This window comes from Triplophysa dalaica, chromosome 19, assembly GCF_015846415.1.
Source record: "Triplophysa dalaica isolate WHDGS20190420 chromosome 19, ASM1584641v1, whole genome shotgun sequence".
NCBI classification, from domain to species: Eukaryota; Metazoa; Chordata; class Actinopteri; order Cypriniformes; family Nemacheilidae; genus Triplophysa; species Triplophysa dalaica.
Window position 1 is genome coordinate 12,457,320 of NC_079560.1, and position 21,623 is coordinate 12,478,942.

Below are 21,623 nucleotides of genomic sequence, written 5' to 3' on the forward strand. Positions count from 1 at the left end.
TTTTTGTGTTTTTATAGGCATAGTTTTCCAGGTAAGTGAATTGTCACATCTATAACAGTACATATTCCTCATGAAATGGGCAGACACGTTAAAATAAGGCAACAATATTTTTGTTCTATGAAGAGCTATCCCTTTGCCATTTGTTGGGTATTATTGCTTCTAATTTGTAGTTTATAATTCACAGATATCCTATAATGTAGACTGTCTCTCAAAAACGTGCATCCTTTTTTGTCACATCCATAGCACATAGAAAACTTGTGCGTTGACTGATATTTTCCTGATGTCTGGATTCTATCATCAGGGATTTAATAAAACATAAACAGATGATTCAATATATCAGTTATAAATACAATTTTGAGAATTTATGTTTGATGTTTTTACTAAGATTGTCACCTCCTTTTCTGTTCTGCAGAATAAAGAAAGTATTACAGGTTTGAAATGACAAGAGGGTGAGTACATGATGAACTATCCGTTTTTGGGAGAACTATCGCTTGGACAGCAAGTGCAAGATCGTTCTGAAGGTCAAAGAGTAAATCAAGGTCCAATGTGCAAGGCAAATCCAGAAAACACTTATTTACATTTATATTCAATCCCTCTGACAGACTCTTTCATCCAAAGCGACTTACAAATGAGGAACATCACAAGCAATTTATCATACAAGAGGCAACAATATCCACAGTACCGCAACGAGTTTCAAGTTTCAAGAGTAAGCTACTCCTCTAACACAGTTATCTAAACCATATAAACTATGATCGAATTATGTAAACAAAGCCAAAAAGTTTTTCCAGCAGCTCTGATTATGAAACTCAATTTCGCCGGCTGTGTTCGAAAGGAAAAACTTGCTCACTGTTCTCTCTTTATTTCTCCCCCGCCACTTTTACAGTAACTCTGAATGTTGCGCGTTCTGCGGCTGCCAAGAGGAGCTTAAACTCTCATCAGACTTTGCCACGTAGACACGGACTGTCTAAGTCCAGCATGCCTCTGCTGGAATTCATTGAGAACGACACTTCCAGAAGGTCTTATTCTTGTGCACACACACAGAGACACAAAAACACACACAGGCACCAAAACACACGGACACAAATAGCTTGCTCAAGACAAGAGCTTCACATAGGCCTACATCAAATACTGTTCTGTTAGCTTCAGCACCGACCTGGGCAAATCCACACTTGAAAACAATCTCATGCCTACTGCCATGTGTAACCCTTCCACCGAAAAAAAAAAAACATCTGAAGAATTACATTGTGCGTTTTTCTGAGAGTCAGGCACGTCTGTAAGGAACATGACTGACAGATGTACTGCTTTCCTCAGCCAAGCCAAATTCACATCAGATTTTTTCAAATGGAAACAGGACGTGAAGATCCCAAATTCCCCTTTTTTTATTTGTATTAAATTACCAAGAGGGAGTTTTGTCGAAAGGTACTGCAGAGATTCCCGCAGTCCTCCAAAACAACCATCTCAGCAAGAGAAATGAAAAGGGTATCCCCCGGCTGAACTCCACCGCTCAAACCTAAAGTGACATGTGAATGCTTTTTACAGATGTTTATGACTTCATCCGGTCGCTGTGCTGCGTCTATTCTCACACATCTCACACAGGACGCTGACAGTCAGTGGAGGTACTGGACAACAAGGGCGATGACTCAGCCCTGGAGAACTTTGCTCACTATGTCCTCATATCCTGATTCTGACGAATTCTGCAAGTTAGGGAAAATAGTTTTCTCATCCCAGTGCTGTTCCAAACCCATATTGTGCAAATTTTGCATGTGGAACACGAAAATACTTTTTTCCTGAAGAACACAAATGGTAATGATATAACAATGTCTGAGATGCGTGGGAGGGACATATTTGTACAACATTTAATTTTTATGTCCCCTCAGGTGAGATTATACCAAAATATGAAGTGTATCGTATATTGCATACGACATTGATAAAACGCTCAACTTTGAAGGTATTTACAGGACAAACCACAGCAAATCATAAGGGTTTTACTCTACTATACCAAGAAATGCATAGATGAACAAAAAGCTCAACAAACCTCTCTTGTGGTAATATTTTATAGAGATTTTGAACTTTGTACATGTGTAGATTTTTGGCAAGTCTTCTTAAATTATTCTTAAAGCTGAGCACAGGGCCGGGCCCCCCCAGATTTAAAATAAATAAATTATTCAAATACAATTAAAAATAAATTATTCATGCAATGAATGAACTATGATTATATATCTGCCCAACCAGGATAATATAATTACCCCCCCACCTATTGAGCCAGCCTAGTACCGGGCCTGCTACAAGATTTAATGCATTTAAAAAAATATTATTTTATATTATTTATTTGAAAAAAAAAACAGCCAGGAGCTCAATTGTTGCCAGACAACATGCTTGGATGCGCAGAGAGCAACTCGATACAGCCGGATAGACCTATTTTCAGCAAACACACTGTAATCCACAGTAAAAATAATTCACTTTCTCGACATTTCCCCTAGTCATCAGCATGCATTTGTTGTGATGTCATGAAGGGGAAGGTTGAGCGGATCTGACCTTTGGGGTGAAAGTCGGCGGGCTGATTGACAGGCGGCCTCTTGATATCAGAGGAGCGGTAGACGATGTGATGTCGTCCGGACCCTCCTTCCTCTTCTCCTGTCATGTCTGCTTCTCTCTCCAGCGGCTCGATAAAAAACTCCTCTTGACCTGCTCGGATCATCCCCGCCTGACAGCAGGTGGTTGGGTTGAGAGGGAGAGAAAGAGAAGGAAAGAACAGCACAGAAAGTTGGTAAAAAGAAAGACAATTATACACATATTTTTAGAGACAGGGCTTGCACATCGAGTCCATTAAGTGAATCGGCTATAAGGTCTATTTCTGTAGGCCTGGTATATCATGTTTTCATCAGCTTTGGAAGGAACCCTCGAGCAATCTGATCTCCTGATCGATTTGTTCTCTTTCTACTTTCAATTTAGCATCCAGGTCACCACAGGTCCAGAAAGCCTGTGACAACGGCAGCCATGATGAAATCTAAAATAAACACACGCTAATATTTCTGTGCACTCACAGATTTTATTACAGAGTGAACATGAGATCTTTTAGTTTATGCAATTTACAAAACCATGGGTGTGCGAGTCCGAAGAGGGAAATTCCAACCGTTTGCAAAGATCAATAATCTCTTTGCCAGGGTGAACAAACTCACTGACAGATATACTTGACAGCTCTTGTTCTGTTCTTGCAGCATAGCTGAGATTCATTTGGTTTGAGTGACGGGTTGCGCTTGGTGCCAGGGGCACTGTCTGCATAACAACAGAGAATAGAGAGAGAGAGATTTTCCAGGGCCTTAGACACATAGGTTGAATTGATTAAAGAGAACGGAAGGGACACCCAATGCTCCCAATGACTCACTGGCTTTCCCTGGTCCTTTCTCTGTGCGTCCATAGCAAATTAGACAGCCCTGAACGAGAGTGCAGATCGCTAGCAAGGTTAGCCCTCTTTCCCTGATGTGTCGGAATATCTAATGTGAACTTCAAGTACGGCCATTAAAGTTGTGCCGGAGCTACAGTCATCACAAAACCAAAGCCCAGCAGACCGCAGAGCCCGGCCGGGGCCGCTGAGTTGGTCGTTTAGCTCAGTCTCCCAGGAAATATTACACAGAGAGCGGTCCCATCCGCCTCCCTCACTGCCGGCCGCTTCCCCCGGGGGTTCATTACCAAGGAAATGCCCACGCAATGCATAAATCGACACCACTGCATGAAGGGCTGTCGTTGCACGAAGTCACAGAGGAATGCAAGCCAGAGTGAATGTGCTGATAATAAAGCCAAGCAAAACACAGAGTATTGTGCTCTCCAAAGAAGCATCCAAAAACCAATCTGTATTATCTCAAACGCAGCAGGCAACGACTGTGTCACAGGATAGGTTTAAGAATCTTTTCCTTTCCTAATGTCCTGAATAGGTCTACCAGACATTTAACAATTCGGGAAAAAGTGAGAGGTGAGGGAGAAAACGATGACTTAACAGACTTCTCACAAGTCATACTGGAAAAATACGTTTTGACAGTCAATTAGAATTTGCATTTAATCCCAAATGATTTCATTTATTTGCTAATGAATGCCACTAAATTAAAACACAACTAAAAAACAGTACTATGGAAAATAAATATGAAATGTAATAGAAAAAAATAATATGATTTCACGAGTGCCACATTAAAGGTAGAGTTTGTAAGAATTTTGCAGTAAAATGTCCATAAACCACTAGGACAGTGTTATATTTTTTTCAGCTGAATACTTACAATATCTCAAATGTTTCCATTCCAACAGTGGACCAGGGCCGTTTAGTCATCTGTCAATGACATCATATCCACGTTACCCTTTGTTACCACCTCTACTGACGTAGCAACCGCGTGACACTGTTGTAAACTGATGCGGAAGTAGTTTGTACCGTCGCTCCGTCTAGCATTATTGCAAATGATGTGGGTACGTTCAAAATAACTTTTACTATGATTGATTTGAACACCTAAAACTACGTAGTGTTTTCACACCATTGAATTAGACACTTACTGTAACATCTATGACTAACAATTTAGTTTTTAACCTTACTTTACTCGGGTCTAATTCATTATAATGGGATTGAGGATTTCAGGATTCCATCAAACGCAACATTTACAAAACTTTATTACTTTACCTCTTCCGCTAACATGATTTCTCGTTGATTTCAACATATCCCATCATTCCACACTTCTAAACAGCGTGATCAATGTACGGGATTGTTGTTGTTTTGATCGTGTGCCCTCTAGCGGCGATTTCTACAAACTGTTCCTTTAAGTCTACTTAAAAAATTGTTCAATTCATGTCCGGCATCTTTTAGCGCTGGGACGGCTCCATATATCAGTTTCAAACGATCTCCAAATCCAGCTTTATATCCACAGTTTATATAACCATCATCACCCAAAATGCATTGAACAAACAAACACCTGAACTTCGCAAATATATGCTCTCACTTTCTCTCACTCTCTCTCTCTCTCTCTCTCTCTCTCTCTCCTGCACACAAGTGAAAGTCGCGTCTGCGTCTGCGCATGCTCCTTCTCCTGCTCTAAAGTGGCATGTCGTGTGCTTTTCCGGGAGAATTGTCTAATAAGGGACTAAGAAAAGATGTTACAAAACATTTTTATATGTTCGAAAAATCTTTCCGACACCTGTACGATCGCTGGGGGAGTGTATTGAGCACAGAAATACTATGTAATAAGCCCAACTCATGTTTTGACAAGTTGACCATGTTAAGCATTGTAAAGGAGTCAGAATGCATGACACATAGTTGCAGCACCCCTTTAATAATTCATTTTAGCCCAGTGGGTAAATTAAAATAAATCAGACTTGAAAAGTATTAAAAAGAGAACAAAAAATTCAACTTTTGATTCCCGTTCAAAGACTTCTGTTTATAATGCCATGTTCAAATTCTTTATGCTATGAATCTTGGGAAGAACTCGTCAACTGGGGTTTTACTGGACAATCGAACGAGTGTGGCTTTCAAGTGAATAATTCTTTCCATTTGGAGTCCTTTGGGGCATATCCAAATCCTGTAATCTGAAATGGAACCCATCTTCAAAATCAAAGCCTTTCTTTCCTCATGGAAAAACCATGACTAATGCCTATCTTTTGGCACACAAAAGCAGAGCATCAACAATTGTAGGGTCTTACAGTCATGTATAAACAGTCCATAGTACATTTTTCTAGTCTGTTAGGGTATTTGCAAAAGGAAACCAGTCGAACCAAATGCACCTTTCCATTTACTTCATTGCCTGATGGGTGGCCTTTACCTGGACTGAACTGTCCATGTACTAAAAATCAAAAGAACAGATGTATAATGGGTCTCATTCATGAAACATTCGAAAATATACAAGTGATTTGCTCCGGATTCACAAAAACTTTGTAAACGTCAGATTTGATAGAAAAATGTGTGTATGTTAATAAAATTAACGGTGTGCATGCACGCTCATTCATAATTAGCATAATCCCCGCCTATAGTAACCTGTCTAGGAATCCTGTGGAATTGGCTCTATACATGCATGACGTTTCACAGTCAGAACCCTAGGCAGTTTACAGTTGAGGAGACTTAAATCCAGGAAAAATTAGAAAATTGTTAAATTTGAGTCAAAATGCATAGGTGACAAACAGGACACTATCAGAGGACAGGCCCAGTGGAGGATAATTAAGAACTGGACAGTAATGTGAAAAGAGGAAGGCAACGGCTGTGGTTGAGGCAGATGGACAAAGCACGGGGCGCCAGATGACCTTGTAAGAATGCGACACACACCCAGGTCTGATCATCCTGCGGTGGGCCTCCCTTGGCTGAGGGTGTGTTGTGATAATGGGCCGAACACCCAATGAAGCTGAGGTGCACAACTGACGATGTGTTGCATTGAAGGGAAACAGCAGCAACAAACCAAAAGGCTTCTTTCACCCAGAATAATAGATGTGATGAAAGTGGGTTCGGACACACAACTCATGAAATGCCTCTCTGATCATAGCAAGGAAAGGTAAATTTGCTATGTATTTCTATAATCATTTATCCCACCAACACAGAGGATGCCTTCCCGACGAACCAGTGAAACCTCAGACCTCCTTCCCTCTATTTCCGAATCTCTATTTATATATTATATACATACATGTGCACATATTTAGGAAACATTTACATGTATTTATTTATATGTATCAATAATCTAAATGATATATAATGCTATAATTTTTTTAAAATGTATTCAATTCAACTTATTTATATAGCGCTTTTCCACAATGTGCATTGTTCCAAAGCAGCTTTACAGGAGCAAATAAGAAAAACGGAAAAACAGAGAAAGGTAAAACACAGCACAGTGCATGGTGTTTATAGACCTAGCAAGATCATTCTAGTAAATAATTACTAGTAAATAAATAAATGCAGTCTCCCGGAGAGCAAGCCAGCACTGACTGCCCTGCTGTATGTGTATGCAGTTATTTATTCTAAATGAATATGCACAGTACACAGACATATATTATTTAAACACAAACTTATTTATTTATTATTTATTTATTATATTATTATTTATTCTGGATGCAATTAATTGCCATGATTAATCGTCTGACAGCCATAATATGTATTCAAACAATTATTTGATTTAATATAATTTTTAACAATAAGAAAATTATTGTCTTATTTCCACCAATAACAATGAATGTATGCATATTGTTAATATACACACCTCCCCCACACAAATGGATTGGCTCCCTATTCAAGACGTGGTTACAGCCCTGATATATAATAAAATCCAAAACCCCCTGCCTCTGTTGTGACTATGTATAAGTACTAAAAATGTTGATCTGATACTTTTTTCTGTAAATTGTCTATTTAAATGGAACATACCAACTCAGAATGAACCAGAATACCCAATGCTCCGTTTAAGAGAAGACAACTTGTGTGAGCATTTTTTGCTGCCTCAGTCTACTTGTAGACACAATACAATATAACCTCAAAACAGCTACATGGTGCCCACCATTCCTCGCTGGCAGACACAGCTTGTTACTAAAAAAGCTGCACTATTGGGAATACAACTTGGCTCCCCTCAGGCTCCTGAAAAATTAAGTTAGTAGATAAATTACTAGCATTGCCGCCTTTAGTAAGTTACCGCTCACTATGTGTGCGATGGCTGATATTAGTTTTTCGACAGCTATTATTGCAATTCAGTTCCTTCTTCTGCCTCCAGTTTTCTTGGCTCCAGGTGGCCGGTTCAGCTCTAGCGTAACTTTTCTGGATGTCGGATGTAACAGGAGTCGATGGCCAAGATGCTTCATCAAGGTGCAATTTCAATCTTCCAGCAACTATCAAATTACTCTCGCCACTTCAAGGAGTAAGAATGGATAGGTTTCATTTACACTCAGTTGACACCTGGGAGAAAAAACGATCAGCGTCAATTTGTAAGCTCCCGTTTGAATTGAGGCGTCATGGTGGAAAAGAAACACTGCTTTGTCATTATGATATAAGACACGGCGCTTACGCTTGTCTCCAAGCTGACTGATTCAATTCAAGTTGAAAATGAACAGAGATTGAGCCGAGACCCAGTGCTAATGTGTTGGATGGTCAGACACACACAAAGAGGAAAACCAAACAGACAGCGTGAGCTCAACGAATGAGACGGGAGGAAATGCGCTGGAATCCGTTCATGCAGGAGGCTGTTTATATAGTGCAAAACTGAGCTGTGCTTCACGGCTGATGAAAAGAGGAGCGTGTGGGTGGTTGTGTGTAACGATATATAGTGGCGACGGACAGATCACCACACACTTACATGTCATATTGTCCCATTACTCATCGGAATGTTGCCAGATTGTGGGTCATGACAAGTAAAAAACATGAGCTACTATTTATGACGAGTCAATCGCAGGAGTCATGTGACGAAAGAACCTACACGGCTCCATAAAGAAGATCTGAATAACCTTTATGTTTCTTAAAATGTTGTTTGTTGAAGACAAAAGGTTATAAAAAATTAATTCTCTTCGGAGAACCGAAAGGGACACCACATGGCATCTTCCATGCATCGCTGTAAAAAACTTTTGCACAGTTTTCTTAAGGTGCAGGATGATCTCTGTGGAGGGTAATTTCGGCAAAGAATCTGAAAGTTTGTTTTATTCCTGTGGGTCATTAGGCAGACACTTTCAGGGATGAACAGGTCTGCCATTGACATAAATAGGAATGTTAACAGATTACAATCTTTCTTCTGCTGGAATTCTTTGCTATGGATGAGTAGTAGCTCAAAAGGTTGACTGTCATTTGTGAAATACAGCACAAGAACAGCTGTGTACATTTTGGGCTCTTTGAATTCCGGATGAGAGCAGTTTTTCCATAGTTCCTGATGACTGTTATTTAACACCAGGCTGGGAGTACGAGGGGCGGCAAAGGTTTAGGTTTCGTCCGAGATCGAATATGGACGATCTACAAACATGACCTGGTTATACTGCAGGGAAATGAGATATTAACCTTCACTAAAAATCGCATAGAGAATCTGCTTTGCCTTGTGTTTTAATTCATGCAGACCATTAGTAATGTGTTAACAATTTTCTGTTAACGCAAAGCCAAGGCACATCTGAGGCTTTTGAGCATATTTATACATGACAGTATGTATTGAAGACCAAGATCAGTCAATCTCAACTCGTACTTACTCTGGAATCATCACATATTAATGTTTAATTAATTAAAGTTTGGGAGGAGCAGATAATCAGCGGCTGATCACAGCATCTACCCTATCAGCTCAAGCGAGTTCTCCTATAAATAGAAGGTGTCTTACCTGTGTTATCGCTACAGCTTTCAAGCATTGGTCCACTAAATCGCCGCAATGTCTGAGATCGGAGTCAACTCCTCCTTGCAACCCGTTAACAAAGCAAGCCAGAACCGCAAGGTCCCTTACCCATGCCCCAACCAAACTCCTAACGTTACTTCAGCGCACGCTAGGTGGGGTCTTCCGTCATAATGCCTTAGTGGCTTGCCCTCGGGAAGCCCAGGCCGTGACCTGGACTCCACCTTCACTAGCCCCCGTCCACCGCTCCGTCGAGCTCCAGACCCCAATTCTCCCCAGCGCGCCGCCAGCTACCACCGGCCTAAGCACTCCCCGCAAGTGTGAGTATTACTCCGCCAGTGGCTCAGCCCCACCATCAGACTTTAGATGCTCCTTTCATCCCGTTTTTCCTTTTACACTACCTACTTTCAAGGGTCTAGGGTCTGTCTTTTGGTGGTATGCGTCGTCTGGCTGCTGTGTAGCATTAACTATGCCATTTGGGGTACGCTGTGGGTTCGCTCCCCGGACAGCACAGAAAATACGCATACCATTTTCTACCCCTACTCTATTGTTATTATCTGCAAAGGCAAACTCGTGAAATGATGTATAATAAAAATAAAGATCGCATCTGCGTGTTGACGGCAATTGTTTCTCATGGAAAGGAACGGATTACACCGTATGTCGAAAAACAATGCCAAAGGGGCACCCCGCTCTTTGAAAAGCAATGTGTGATGAGTCGGGAGTGAGAATGTGTACTCAAACTTGAGCTTTTCAGGTCTGTTATAGAGCACCAAAGCCGATTGTGCCTGCCTGTGATGTAACTTTAATCTGTCTCTTCTATCTACAGTATATTAAATACTGCGGCCTACTGTAAAGCACATAAAAAGGACAGACACAGTATTGCTCTGTGCACTATTATAACTTTGTATATTACAATTGCCAGGGCTCATACCCTTGGGATTTGTAATATTTTAAAAGGTGCATATCATGGAGAACAGGATCTTCTTTGGTATTCTAAAATGAAATATTTTGAGATACAGTATAACTTTCATGCAACCCATCCAAACCATTAAAAAGCTTTGATTTACAATATTAACCTATTACTGCTCGAATTTACTGTATTCGGAAACGTCATGATCGACAATGTGTACAAGTAAGCCAATCAGGTGGATGAATAGCACTGGTTTGTCTTATTCTAAGTTCATACACTATATAAACCATCATAAATACATCACACTTCGAATGTGAATTTTCGCCACGCAAGTTTGTGCTACAATGTGACAGATTGTGCTTGTCCAATGATTCAGGTCTCAGATTTCTCAAGGATTATTGAGTCCTGATCTAAGACGGGCCTTGATTCCAATAAACCTGAGTATGTCTGAACTGACACACAGCCGAGTGGAAGAATCGTTATAAGAGCTATCCCACGGAGAGAGGCATGGCTTTGTGGGTTCCTTCTGATCATTTATCTCCTGAGCTGGGCAAAGAGAAACAAGCTCCCCGAGCCAAAGCTACTGCTCTACCACAGAGCGTCCAATGGCTGGCCTGGATTTCATACAGATGTCCTCTTCTATCCATATCTGACTGGGAATAGGCGGCACTCAGAGGGGAGGAAGAACTTTGAACCTCAATTACATTTATATTTTTATGCATTTGGCAGACGCTTTTATTCAAAGCGATTTACATTGCATTAACCTATACACTTGTTTCTAACTATGTGCAATCCCCTGGGATCAAACTCCAAACTTGGCGTTGTTAAAGGAGTGGTTCACTTTAATATAAATTTTCAATATAATTAATCTCCCCCTTTTCATCCAAGATTTTTATGTATTTGTTTCTTTAGTCGAAAAGAAATGAAGGTTTTTGATGAAAACATTCCAGGATTTTTCTCCATATAATGGACTTCAATGGACTCCAAACGGTTGAAGGTCAGAATTACAGTTTCAGTGCAGCTTCAAAGGCCTTTAAACAATTCGAGACGAGGATAATGGTCTTTTCTAGCGAAACGATCTTTCATTTAAAAAAAAATAGTTTATGCTTTATAAACACAAATGCTTGTCTTGGTCTGTTCTGCGATGCGCGTTCATGACTTCACAAACTACGTTACTATGTTGAAAAGGTCACGCTTGACGTAGGTGGAAGTCACGAGTCAGTGTTTACAGGTTGAATGGCAAGTTTTCAAGGTAATTACATATTACTTGAAGTCATGAATGTGCATCGCAGAACAGAGCAAGAAGAGCATTGTTTTATGAACAGTGTTTATAAAGCATATATATATATATATATTACTTTTATAAAATGACAGATCGTTTCGCTAGATAAGACCCTTATTTATCGTCTGGTATTGTTTAAAGGCCTTTGAAGCTGCACTGAAACTGTCACTTCAACCGTTTGGAGTCCATTGAAGTCCAGTATACTGAGAAAAATCCTGGAATGTTTTCATCAAAAACCTTTCACCAAAATCTTTTTGACTAAATAAAAAAAACATAAACATCTTGGATGACATGGGGGTGAGTAAATTATCATGAAAATGTATTTTAAAAGTGAACTACTCCTTTAACGCCATGCTCTTACCACTGAGCTACAGGAAACCTCTTGCATTTTTTAGGGTTTTGATGACAGATAAAGAAAAAAAATACGCTGTTAGAATTCCACAATTCTGGCAAAGAGCTTAGAGGGAATGTTTGTGATAAAACAATGATGTGGTTGCCAAAAACAAGTAAGTTTTGCAATGCACATTATGTATTTGAACCAAGACAGACCTCACAAACACTCATTCACAGTAGGAAGTCAGGACAAACCTTAATCGTTTTCTCAGAAATCCTGACTTTCTGTCGCAAAACTTAAAGGTATAGTTCACCGCAAAATAAATATTGTGTTATTCGCTCACCCTAATGTATATGAGTCTTACTTCTGTGAAAGAAAATAAGATATTTTGAGAAGTCAATACAATGGAAGTCAATGGGGGCCAATGTGGTTTGGTTGCCAACATTCTTCTAAATTTCTTCATTTGTGATCTGCTGAAAGAAAGTCGCACAGGTTTGGCATGGCATGCAGGAGAATAAATGGAATAAAACATCTCATTTTATTGTACGAACTATCCCATTTAGCACAAAAAGTTCTTCCCATATTAAAGTGCTAATGACCTATTAAATATGGAAATATGCATATTTCCACAAAACTCTTGACCTTTCAGTGGAAACAATTTCTATCAATGGGACTCTGGAGGATTTAGGTCTTTATTGGTAACTGAAACCCATGATCTCATGTTACAAGCTCTTCGCCACATCATCAGCTGCCAAGAATTCATTGTCTTGTTCCTCTCTACTCCTTAAATACAAGGAAACGTCTTGGTTACGTCTGTAACCTCAGTTCCCTGATGGAGGGAACGAGACGTTGTGTCGAGAACGACAGATGGGGTTCGCCCTTGAGAACCAATCAACTCTGACTACTATAGAAAAGGCCAATGAAATTTTGCGAATGAAATTTGCATGCCGGTCTCCGCCCCCGGATGTCCGGTATAAAAGGAAGCTGGCGTGCAGCATGCATTTACCTCTTTTTCTGAAGAGCCCGAGAGCCTCTCACGACTGCAGCAGAATACCATAAGTGTTTGTGGCATAAGGGACACAACGTCTCGTTCCCTCCATCAGGGAACTGAGGTTACAGACGTAACCAAGACGTTCCCTTTCTGTCGGTCTCGCAACCTTGTGTCGAGAACGACAGATGGGGTTGCCTATGTAAAACACTCAACGTTGTCACAATCTCTAGCGAAGCGACGATAACAGGCCTGGGCGTGTCATCTCGAAGCTTTCACGAAACTGTAACCTTCCAGTGTGGTGATCGGGGGTTCCAGAGCTTTCTTGGAGAAAGATAGGTACAGCCCTGACCGGAAACCTTTCAGGGACGGAGGCCTTAGCTCTCTACTGGCGAGAGGCCATCCGGCTCGGGTTTACACCGGGTAAGTGCAACTTCCTTAATTAGGGATGTGCTGCAGAAGCCACCTCCTTGGGGGGCCCAGAGGCCCTAGAAACTTTCCATCAACTGAGTCGTGATGAGTGGCGATAGCGACTACATACACATTCAGTGAGGAGGGGAGATGTTAGTCTCCAGTCTCTTAAGAAGGACAACACGATCCTGATCGAGCACCGCAGTGGGTCTTTCTCGTTGAGAGAGACACCAGGACGAGAAGAGGCGCCGTCTATAGGCGTATAACTGCCTAGTAGATGGGGCCCTAGCCTGGGTGATGGTCTCAGCCATAGAGGGGGAGTAGCCAATTTAGGATCTTCTCGTCCTGTCTAGAGACCAGACATGGTTCTCCAGAGTTCTGATCTGGGATGCCAGAATGTGCCTTTCCCCTGAGAGAGCAGGTCCTCTGTCAGGGGAATGGGCCAGGGGGAGTCATTGTCCAGAGCCTCAGCTCTGAAAGCCAAGTGCGGTTGGGCCAGTGTGGCGCAACCAATAACACCTGGTACTCCTCTTCCCTGACACTGCGCAAGGAGGCTAATTGGAGGGGAAGGCGTACTTCCGCCCGGCCCGCGTTAAGCTGTGTGCAAGGGTATCCGTGCAGAGGGGGCCTCGGACAGGGAGTACCAAAGTGGGCAATGGTGATGTTGCAGGAGGCGAACAGGTTTAGCTCGGCCTACCCAAACAGCATCCAAATGAGCTGGACTGCGCAGGGGCTCTCCGCGAGGCGTATACTGACGAGAAAGCAGGTCGGGTTGCCGGGCACAGTCCAGTGGAGTGTGCGATCGGCTGCAAGTACACCCGGGGAGAACGGAAAAACTCTGTGAGTAAGTGGGCGCCAGGCCCTGAAAAGGTCTGGCTTTGGTGACCAGGACGATCAGAGCCGTGACTGTGAAGGACGGGCCCAATGTTGTTCTCCCTGGGGTCTTCCCGTCAGTGTCACTTCTTGCGAGAAGGTTGCTGACGGGGTGGAGGTTTCACCCTCTACCTCCACTTCCGGGGTGCCGCCTGTTGCGGAGCCGGAGCAGATGACAAAGGGGTCCTTGGCTGCCGGGAAGTAGACGTCACGCGAGATCTCGGTGGCCTCTAGGCGGCCGAGTAGCTGCGCGGTAAAATGTGGCTAATTGCCACTGTCTGCTTCTTCACCCTCAAAAACTGCTGAGCGCAGTCCTCGACAGTGTTACCAACAACCCACCCTGCGAGACGGGTGCATCAAGAAAGTGAACTTTCTCGGTGTCACTCATCTGTGCAAGGTACAGCCGGGGGTGTATTTTTTATTAAATATTATTTATTACAAATATGATTTTTATTTTTAAAATAAGATTATTTTATTATTGCCTGAAGAAATCTTAGGACCGGTTTTACAGACAGGTGACTAAGCTAAAGCCAGGACTAGACCTTAGTGAAATTAGGATATGTAAGGTACTTCTATAAAAATGCCTTAAAAAAAAATACTGGTTTGCATCTTGAGAAAAAAAACAATGGCACTGAAATATTTTAAGATATGTCAGGGCAATTTATTTTCAGTTAAGACAGGTCAAAATTTTAATCTGGCACAAGTCCTTAGCCTTGTCTGTGAAACCGGGCAATAATCAACTATTTTAATAAACTTCAATTCTCAAGATAACATTTTTAGGACTCTTAGGCACTTTTACTGTAAGCCACATGATTATTTTTGCAGTGGTGTGCTGTGCTAAGTCTAAGACTGTCAATATATCATTGTAAAAGAGAAATATATCACTCTATCAGCACAACTTAGGCTGGAGAGAGCACGAAAGAGAACTAAAAGCAAAACAAACAAGAACATTTTTCTGAAGGATGTCCAAATGTTTTAAGAGGGAATTACCTTTTTGTCTCCAAGAACAACAACAACAAACATATAAATGTCATTCAATACATTCAGGATTTTTTTTTTCGAGGTTCTTGCAGTGAGTTCAGTTAAGTACAGCCTTAGGGAGGGATTTCTTATCTAACTTATGATTTCCTTCACAGTCCTCTCTGAATGTGTGTGTGTGTATCGGTCAGGAAGGAGAAAGTTGTGTTTAAGGTATCAGGAGACTCTCTGATACAGCCCAGACCACTCTCTCATTCACTCTCTTTCACAGCTGCCACATCACAAGACTCTTAAGTTGAGGTCCACAATAAAAGCTCAGAGGCCATTTCAGAAACGAGAGTCATCTTCCATCTGGAAGTTGAGGATTTGAAAGAACAGTTGGCCAATGCTCTACTGTGATTTCATTCGTAACTCTGAACCTTTCTTACTTTAACACACCGAGCAGAGCTTTTTGTTCTTAGTATTTATATTTTTCTCCATTGCCTTACGTTTTGGAGATCTCGCAGGTGGAATGTTAATGACATCATCAAAGCACTCCGATAGATTCCCAGGCGACAGGTGCCAGGAGATTTCTCAAACAACCCTACCTGACTAGCTATCCCCTTTCATCCTCCGCCATGCTACGATGACACACACACACAAGGTGCCACCAAGGCCCTAATGCTTAAGTCTGACAGACGGTCCTGAAAAACGGCGTCTGGTCTCTCATTTGGAGAGTTTTTCAATTCACTGGAGACACACTGCGTACCGAGCTTCTGCAATAGTTGCAGCTCTTGTGGCGTCTTCTAAACCCACCCTGAACAAACCTGACATCAAAAGAGCGTGTTCGCAAGATTAAAGGCTATTGGTCTGATCCTGAATGAGTGTAATGTACACTCGTTTCATTTAAGGTGAAAGTGTCCTGATACAAAAGAGAGGCAGGGTTGTATCAGAACAGAGGCTGACAATAGAGAGTAACACAAGCGTATTTGTGCATGTGTAGGTGACTTGAATCAGGAAGCAACAATCTGAATAATGGGAAAATGGAGGATGTTAACAAAACAGTGACTTCTCATTCTCACTCAGTTTTCCAGATGTTTCTGGATTCCCTCATGTGTCAGACTAATAATGGTCCTATAATCATCAGGGTGGGGCACAATTCAGATTCTATGAAATGGGTTCTTTTGGAGACTGGAATTTGAAACGAACAGGTTACACCCAACACGCTTTGAATTTCTTTTGATGAATTTTTAAGTATTAATAAAAAACAACACTTAACTAAATTTCTTTCTATTTAAAGTCTACTCATTAAATTGAAACTGTAGTTCTGCACCCAGTTTGCCCAGTTTAATTCAAATTCAGAAATTGCATTGGGATTTAAAAAAGAATTCTCAATTTATTTCTGACTGTTGCACAACCCTGATAGAAATCTGAAGAATATAAAGCATCTCAAGTCTCGGCAGAAAAAGCATTGCTTTCTCTTACATTGGCAACTGTGGAAAGACCCCCTGGGCCCTACACTGATTTTCTGAAAGAGTTCGCAGACTTCTTATCGGACCTATTGGTTAACGTTGATAAAGTACTGATTGTCTTAGATTTTAATATCCACATAGATAGTGCTAATAATGCATAAGGTGTGGCGTTTACTGAGTTACTACACTCTTTGGAGTAACACAACACATCCATAGACCCACTCATCGATTTAATCATACACTAGACTTTGTTATATCTCACGGAGCCAATCTAACCAAAACAGATATCATACCTCAAAGCGACGAGGTCACCGACCACCATCTTCTAACATGTACACTGCGCACTGCAGAAATCAGCCGTATAACTAGTTATCGACAGGACAAAACAATGACCTCGATTTCTAAAGATAGTTTTACAAAGAGCTTGTCAGATCTGACTCCTTTAATAACCAAACCAATAAATACAGAATCGCTAGATGACATGATGAGTAACTTGGTCACGATTTTCTGTAACAAATTAGAAGCTGTCGTACCTATGAAGTCAAAAAAGATTAACGAGAAAGACATAGCACCATGGTATAATGGCAACACTAGCGAAACACGTAAACTGGAGCACAAATGGAAACAAACCCAATAAGAGGTCTTTAAAATTCCGTTAAAAGAGAGTACACAATGTTACAAGAAGGCACTAAAAGCATCATAGGCTGATCACCTCCGAAACCTCATAGAAACAAACAAAACCATTCCAAAGATTTTTATTAAGTACAATTGCTAAATTACAAAAAACAGACATCACCTGACCTGGTTATTCTGCCGCACCTTGGTAGCAATGAATTAATGACATTTTTTTTACAGGGAAAATTCAACACAAAGTATAGTTAAAACAAGCAAAATTGTGAAAACTCAACCTCCAAGTCTGTCCTATGAATTAGAACCCACCATCGCCTCAAAAGTAAAGCTACAGTGTTTCTCACGTATAAAAAGGGAAGATTTAATAAAACTTATTGCAACATCTAAATCTACAACATGCTCAGTAGACCCTATACCAACTAAATTATTAAAAGAGGTACTACCTGTTGCAATTGAGCCCATTTATAACATTATCAACTCCTCAATAAATCTAGGCCATGTTCCCAGACCCTTTAAACTGGCCTTCATTAAGCCTCTTATTAAGAAACCAAATTTAGACCCCAATGAACTAGGAAGCTATAGACCGATTTCAAATCTCCCTTACCTGTCTAAAATACTAGAAAAAGTAGAGTCCAGTCAGTTGTGCTCTTTCTTACAAAATAATGAAATACACAGAAAATTTCAGGCAGGCTTCATAGCGCATCATTGCACCGAAACTACGCTTGTTAAAATTATAAACAACCTGTTTATAGCATCAGATTAAGGTAATATCTCACTCCTAGTCCTGCTTCACCTTAGTGCTGCGTTCGATACTGTAGACCATAACATACTTTTAGATAGCCTGCACAATTATTCCAGTATTCAGGGACAGGCACTACAATGTTTCAGATCTTACTTATTAGACAGATATCAATTTGTCCATTTAAATGGGGAATCATCAAATATAACGCAAGTAAATTATGGATTACCTCAGGGATCGGTTTTAGAACCCTTGCTATTCTCCATATACTGTGCATGCTGCCCCTTTGCAACATTAGTACAAAACATAGAATTAGCTTCCACTTTCATGCAGGTGATACTCAGCAATATATCTCATCAAGAACAGATGATTTCCTCCAGCTATCCAAATTGGCAGAGGGCATTGAAGATATAAAACATTGGATGACTAGTCATTTCCTTTTTTTAAATTCTAATAAAATAGAAATATTACTTATCGGACCAAAGACACGCAAACAGAATATTTCAGATTTTAATCTGCAAATTGAAGGCTGCACTGTTACTCCAACAAATACATTTAAAAATCTAGGCATTTTATTAGACAGCAACCTGTCATATGGAAATCACATGTCAAATGTCACAAGAACAGCCTTCTTCCACCTTAGAAATGTTGCCAAATTACGAAATATTCTATATGTTGCTGACACAGAGAAGCTTATTCATGCATTTGTGTTTTCCTCAAGATTTGACTACTGTAATCCACTACTAAGTGGTTGTCCTGTATCATCAATAAACAAACTACAGTCAGAGTTCTAACTAGGTCCAGAAAATACGATCACATAACCCCAGTGTTATCATCCCTTCACTGGCTACCCATTAAGTATCGTATTGACTTTAAAGTTCTTTTAATTACTTATAAAGCCTTAAATGGTTTAGCCCCTACCTACATAAAAGAGCTTCAATCACATTACAACCCATCACGCTCTCGAAGATCTCAAAACTAAGGACTTTTGTTAACACCTAAAATAACTTAATCCACCAACGGAGGTAGAGCTTTCTCATACATAGCACCTAAACTCTGGAATAGCCTTCCCGATACTATTCGAGAGTCAGACAAACTCTCCAATTTTAAATCTAGATTAAAGACACATCTTTTCAGCCAAGTTTTCACTTAAAGCATAATATGTTGAATAAACCACCGGGAGACTGCATTTATTAGATATTATTTACTAGAATGATCTTGCTTGATCTATAAACACCATGCACTGTGCTGTGTTTTACCTTTATTGTGTTTTTCTTATTTTCTTCTGTAAAGCAGTTTTGGAACAATGCTCATTGTGAAGAAGCTGAAGCAGGGCCGGGTCATTTCCCCCTGAGATGTTCCTTGGGCCCCTCCAAAAATGTCCATTTGACAAAATAGACATATTCTTCAATGGATCTATTAAACAATGATTTGTCGGATTAATTTCAGAAAAACATCTAAATTATTCAAGCAATAAATTTATAGAGAGTTCATTTATAGAAAAACTGTTGCCCATTCAGAATATGTGATTGCCCCACCAATCTAGCCAGCCTAGTACAAGACCTGCTATCACGAAAGTCATTCAAAATAAAAGACTCACATCAGAAAAACATTTAGATTTACGTTTTTTGTTGTTGATGTTGATTCTTAGACTTCACACTCCGCCTCCCACTTGGAACGGTGTTGCGACCCACCAGTTAAGAAACGTTGATGTAAAGATCACTCTGTCTTTAATGTTGACTGTAAGGCCATGTCAAAGATTAAAATCATATTGAAATCAAACTTTGATGTTCCCCATCTGGTTTTCATAAGTAGGGTTACACTTAATAAAACTTCATGTCTTGAGGTTTCACCTGTCTATTTCTACTGATCTACAGGACATACCCATTTGCATAAGCAACCTTATACTTTTCCACATCTTAAAGTGCATTTAATCCCATTTAATTTTGTTTTCATTAGTTTGATTATCCTAAAAATGTCAGGCTTCCTTTTAGAAAATAGCTTTGGATGCAGCAACAGCTTGTGCCCCTGCTGGAGAACTGAGGCTCATACCTGTGGTGTTCGTCCCACTCACTTCACACCTAGCAGGGGTTTAGACCTCATGGCGCGCACCTGTGCTACTGAGCATCCCGACTGCCTCTGCATCTATGAGCTTTAAGCTTAACCCTTTACTAAACACAGAAAACTAGCCAATCGGTTCTCCTTGAGATTTTAGCTAAGACTACATAGGAATAGAAAAATGTCTATCTTTTTCCTATATAATGTTAACATATATCGTTATAAAAAGTGGGCACATCCATAACCAATTTGTTGGATGACTTCCCAGAACAGGAAATACTGTGAATCTATGTTGTTTTTCAAACATTACTCTGGAGCCACGGAAGGGACGCTAAGAGTGTTTGTGACAAGATCAGTCTGTTTGGAAAAGCCCGCCTGAATTCAATGTTTGTGTAACATTCTGTCTACTGACATGCATTCATCCAGCCTCTCGCACGTAGCTGTACTCTTTGTGGTTATGGGTGAGTCTGAGTAAAATGGGGGTGATACAAAGAGCTAATGAAAGCATTGTACCACATGGGTAAGATGAGTCATTGATAGCCTACAGCAAAGTTTGGTACTATTGTGCAATAGATCTGTGCAATTACGTAATAATGCAATTAAAGACACAAATAACAAAGGTATCAGCATTTCTATGAGATGAACGTTGAATGTTTTGCCAAATAAATTAAGTTTTGACCACAAACCTGAATTAGAAAGGGTTTAAGTGTTTTGCTCTGGGGCAGAATGGGACTGTTCAGTGGAGGTGCATTGAGCAGCGCATGAACACAGGTTACGGGCACTCAAAGATATTGTAGAAGATTTAATTTCCAAGTGTAAATTTTGTTTACATAAACATTTAGTCATTCAGCAGACGCTTTTATCCAAAGGGCCACTCTGACTGTTATGTAAGGAAAGTATTATTGTAAATAAACTTCCAAAAATATGCATAAATACATATTCATAAAGCAATAAAGTTTCCTAAACCTTTATATTTCTTGCATTCATTCCAAAAGACTGCATCGACGTTTTATTAGAGGTCACCTATGAACGCACACAGTAAGACACAATGACCTCTTCAGATACAATTTCTGACCTGCCCTCAAATTGTATATAATATTTATATCGGTTCAATATTTGATAAGATTTATATAATTTTATTATATAAAGAAAAAGTGCATGCAGGTGTGTGTGAGGACAGACATGAAATATTCATGGAATTGAATATGAAGTCTGCATCAAAAGTAGACGGGATGCACAGTCACATGCTTTGAACATGTTATAAAAAGTAGCCAATGAACAACTGGGCATTGGCCGAGGATTGTGTGGAACGCCCTGTCCGCAAAACTTAGTCTTACAATAAAACAACTACACTGCGCAGAGCAGGTGCTTAGATTAAGACTGCCTTTCAGAAGCTTACTGGAAATCTCTCCAAAATGCAACATTAAATCCCTTTACTCTTTCATAAGGAATCTAAAAAGGTGACTGTTTTCCCTTCAGATTCCACCTCCAGAGTGACAACCTTGCGGGTCAAATGCAATAATCCAGAAATCCACTCTACATCGACTAAAAGCCGGGTTGTTCTCTCCTGAGGTGCTGGATGTGTCTGCAAGATCACTGCAGGGCTCCTGTCTCCTCTCCGCCTGCAGTGCAAGAGTCCGCTGGAGTGGAGGAGCAGGGGTTTGTACTTGTGA

The 21,623-nt window shown here is 40.5% G+C and overlaps 1 protein-coding gene and 1 long non-coding RNA gene across 2 annotated transcripts in view; one reads left to right on the forward strand and one right to left on the reverse strand.

The window, feature by feature from the left end:
• The window catches only part of adamts2a (ADAM metallopeptidase with thrombospondin type 1 motif, 2a), a 69,125-nt gene that overhangs the window by 38,656 nt on the left and 8,846 nt on the right, over nucleotides 1–21,623 (reverse strand). Inside the window, exon 3 of the mRNA XM_056730870.1 lies at nucleotides 2,536–2,704. Within this exon, the coding sequence (XP_056586848.1) occupies nucleotides 2,536–2,704 (169 nt within the window). The remainder of the gene's footprint in view (nucleotides 1–2,535; nucleotides 2,705–21,623) is intronic.
• Nucleotides 606–21,555, forward strand: LOC130407711 (uncharacterized). Its single transcript, XR_008904676.1, has 3 exons — nucleotides 606–706; nucleotides 884–1,016; nucleotides 21,430–21,555. It is a non-coding gene; the product is annotated as an uncharacterized LOC130407711 (long non-coding RNA).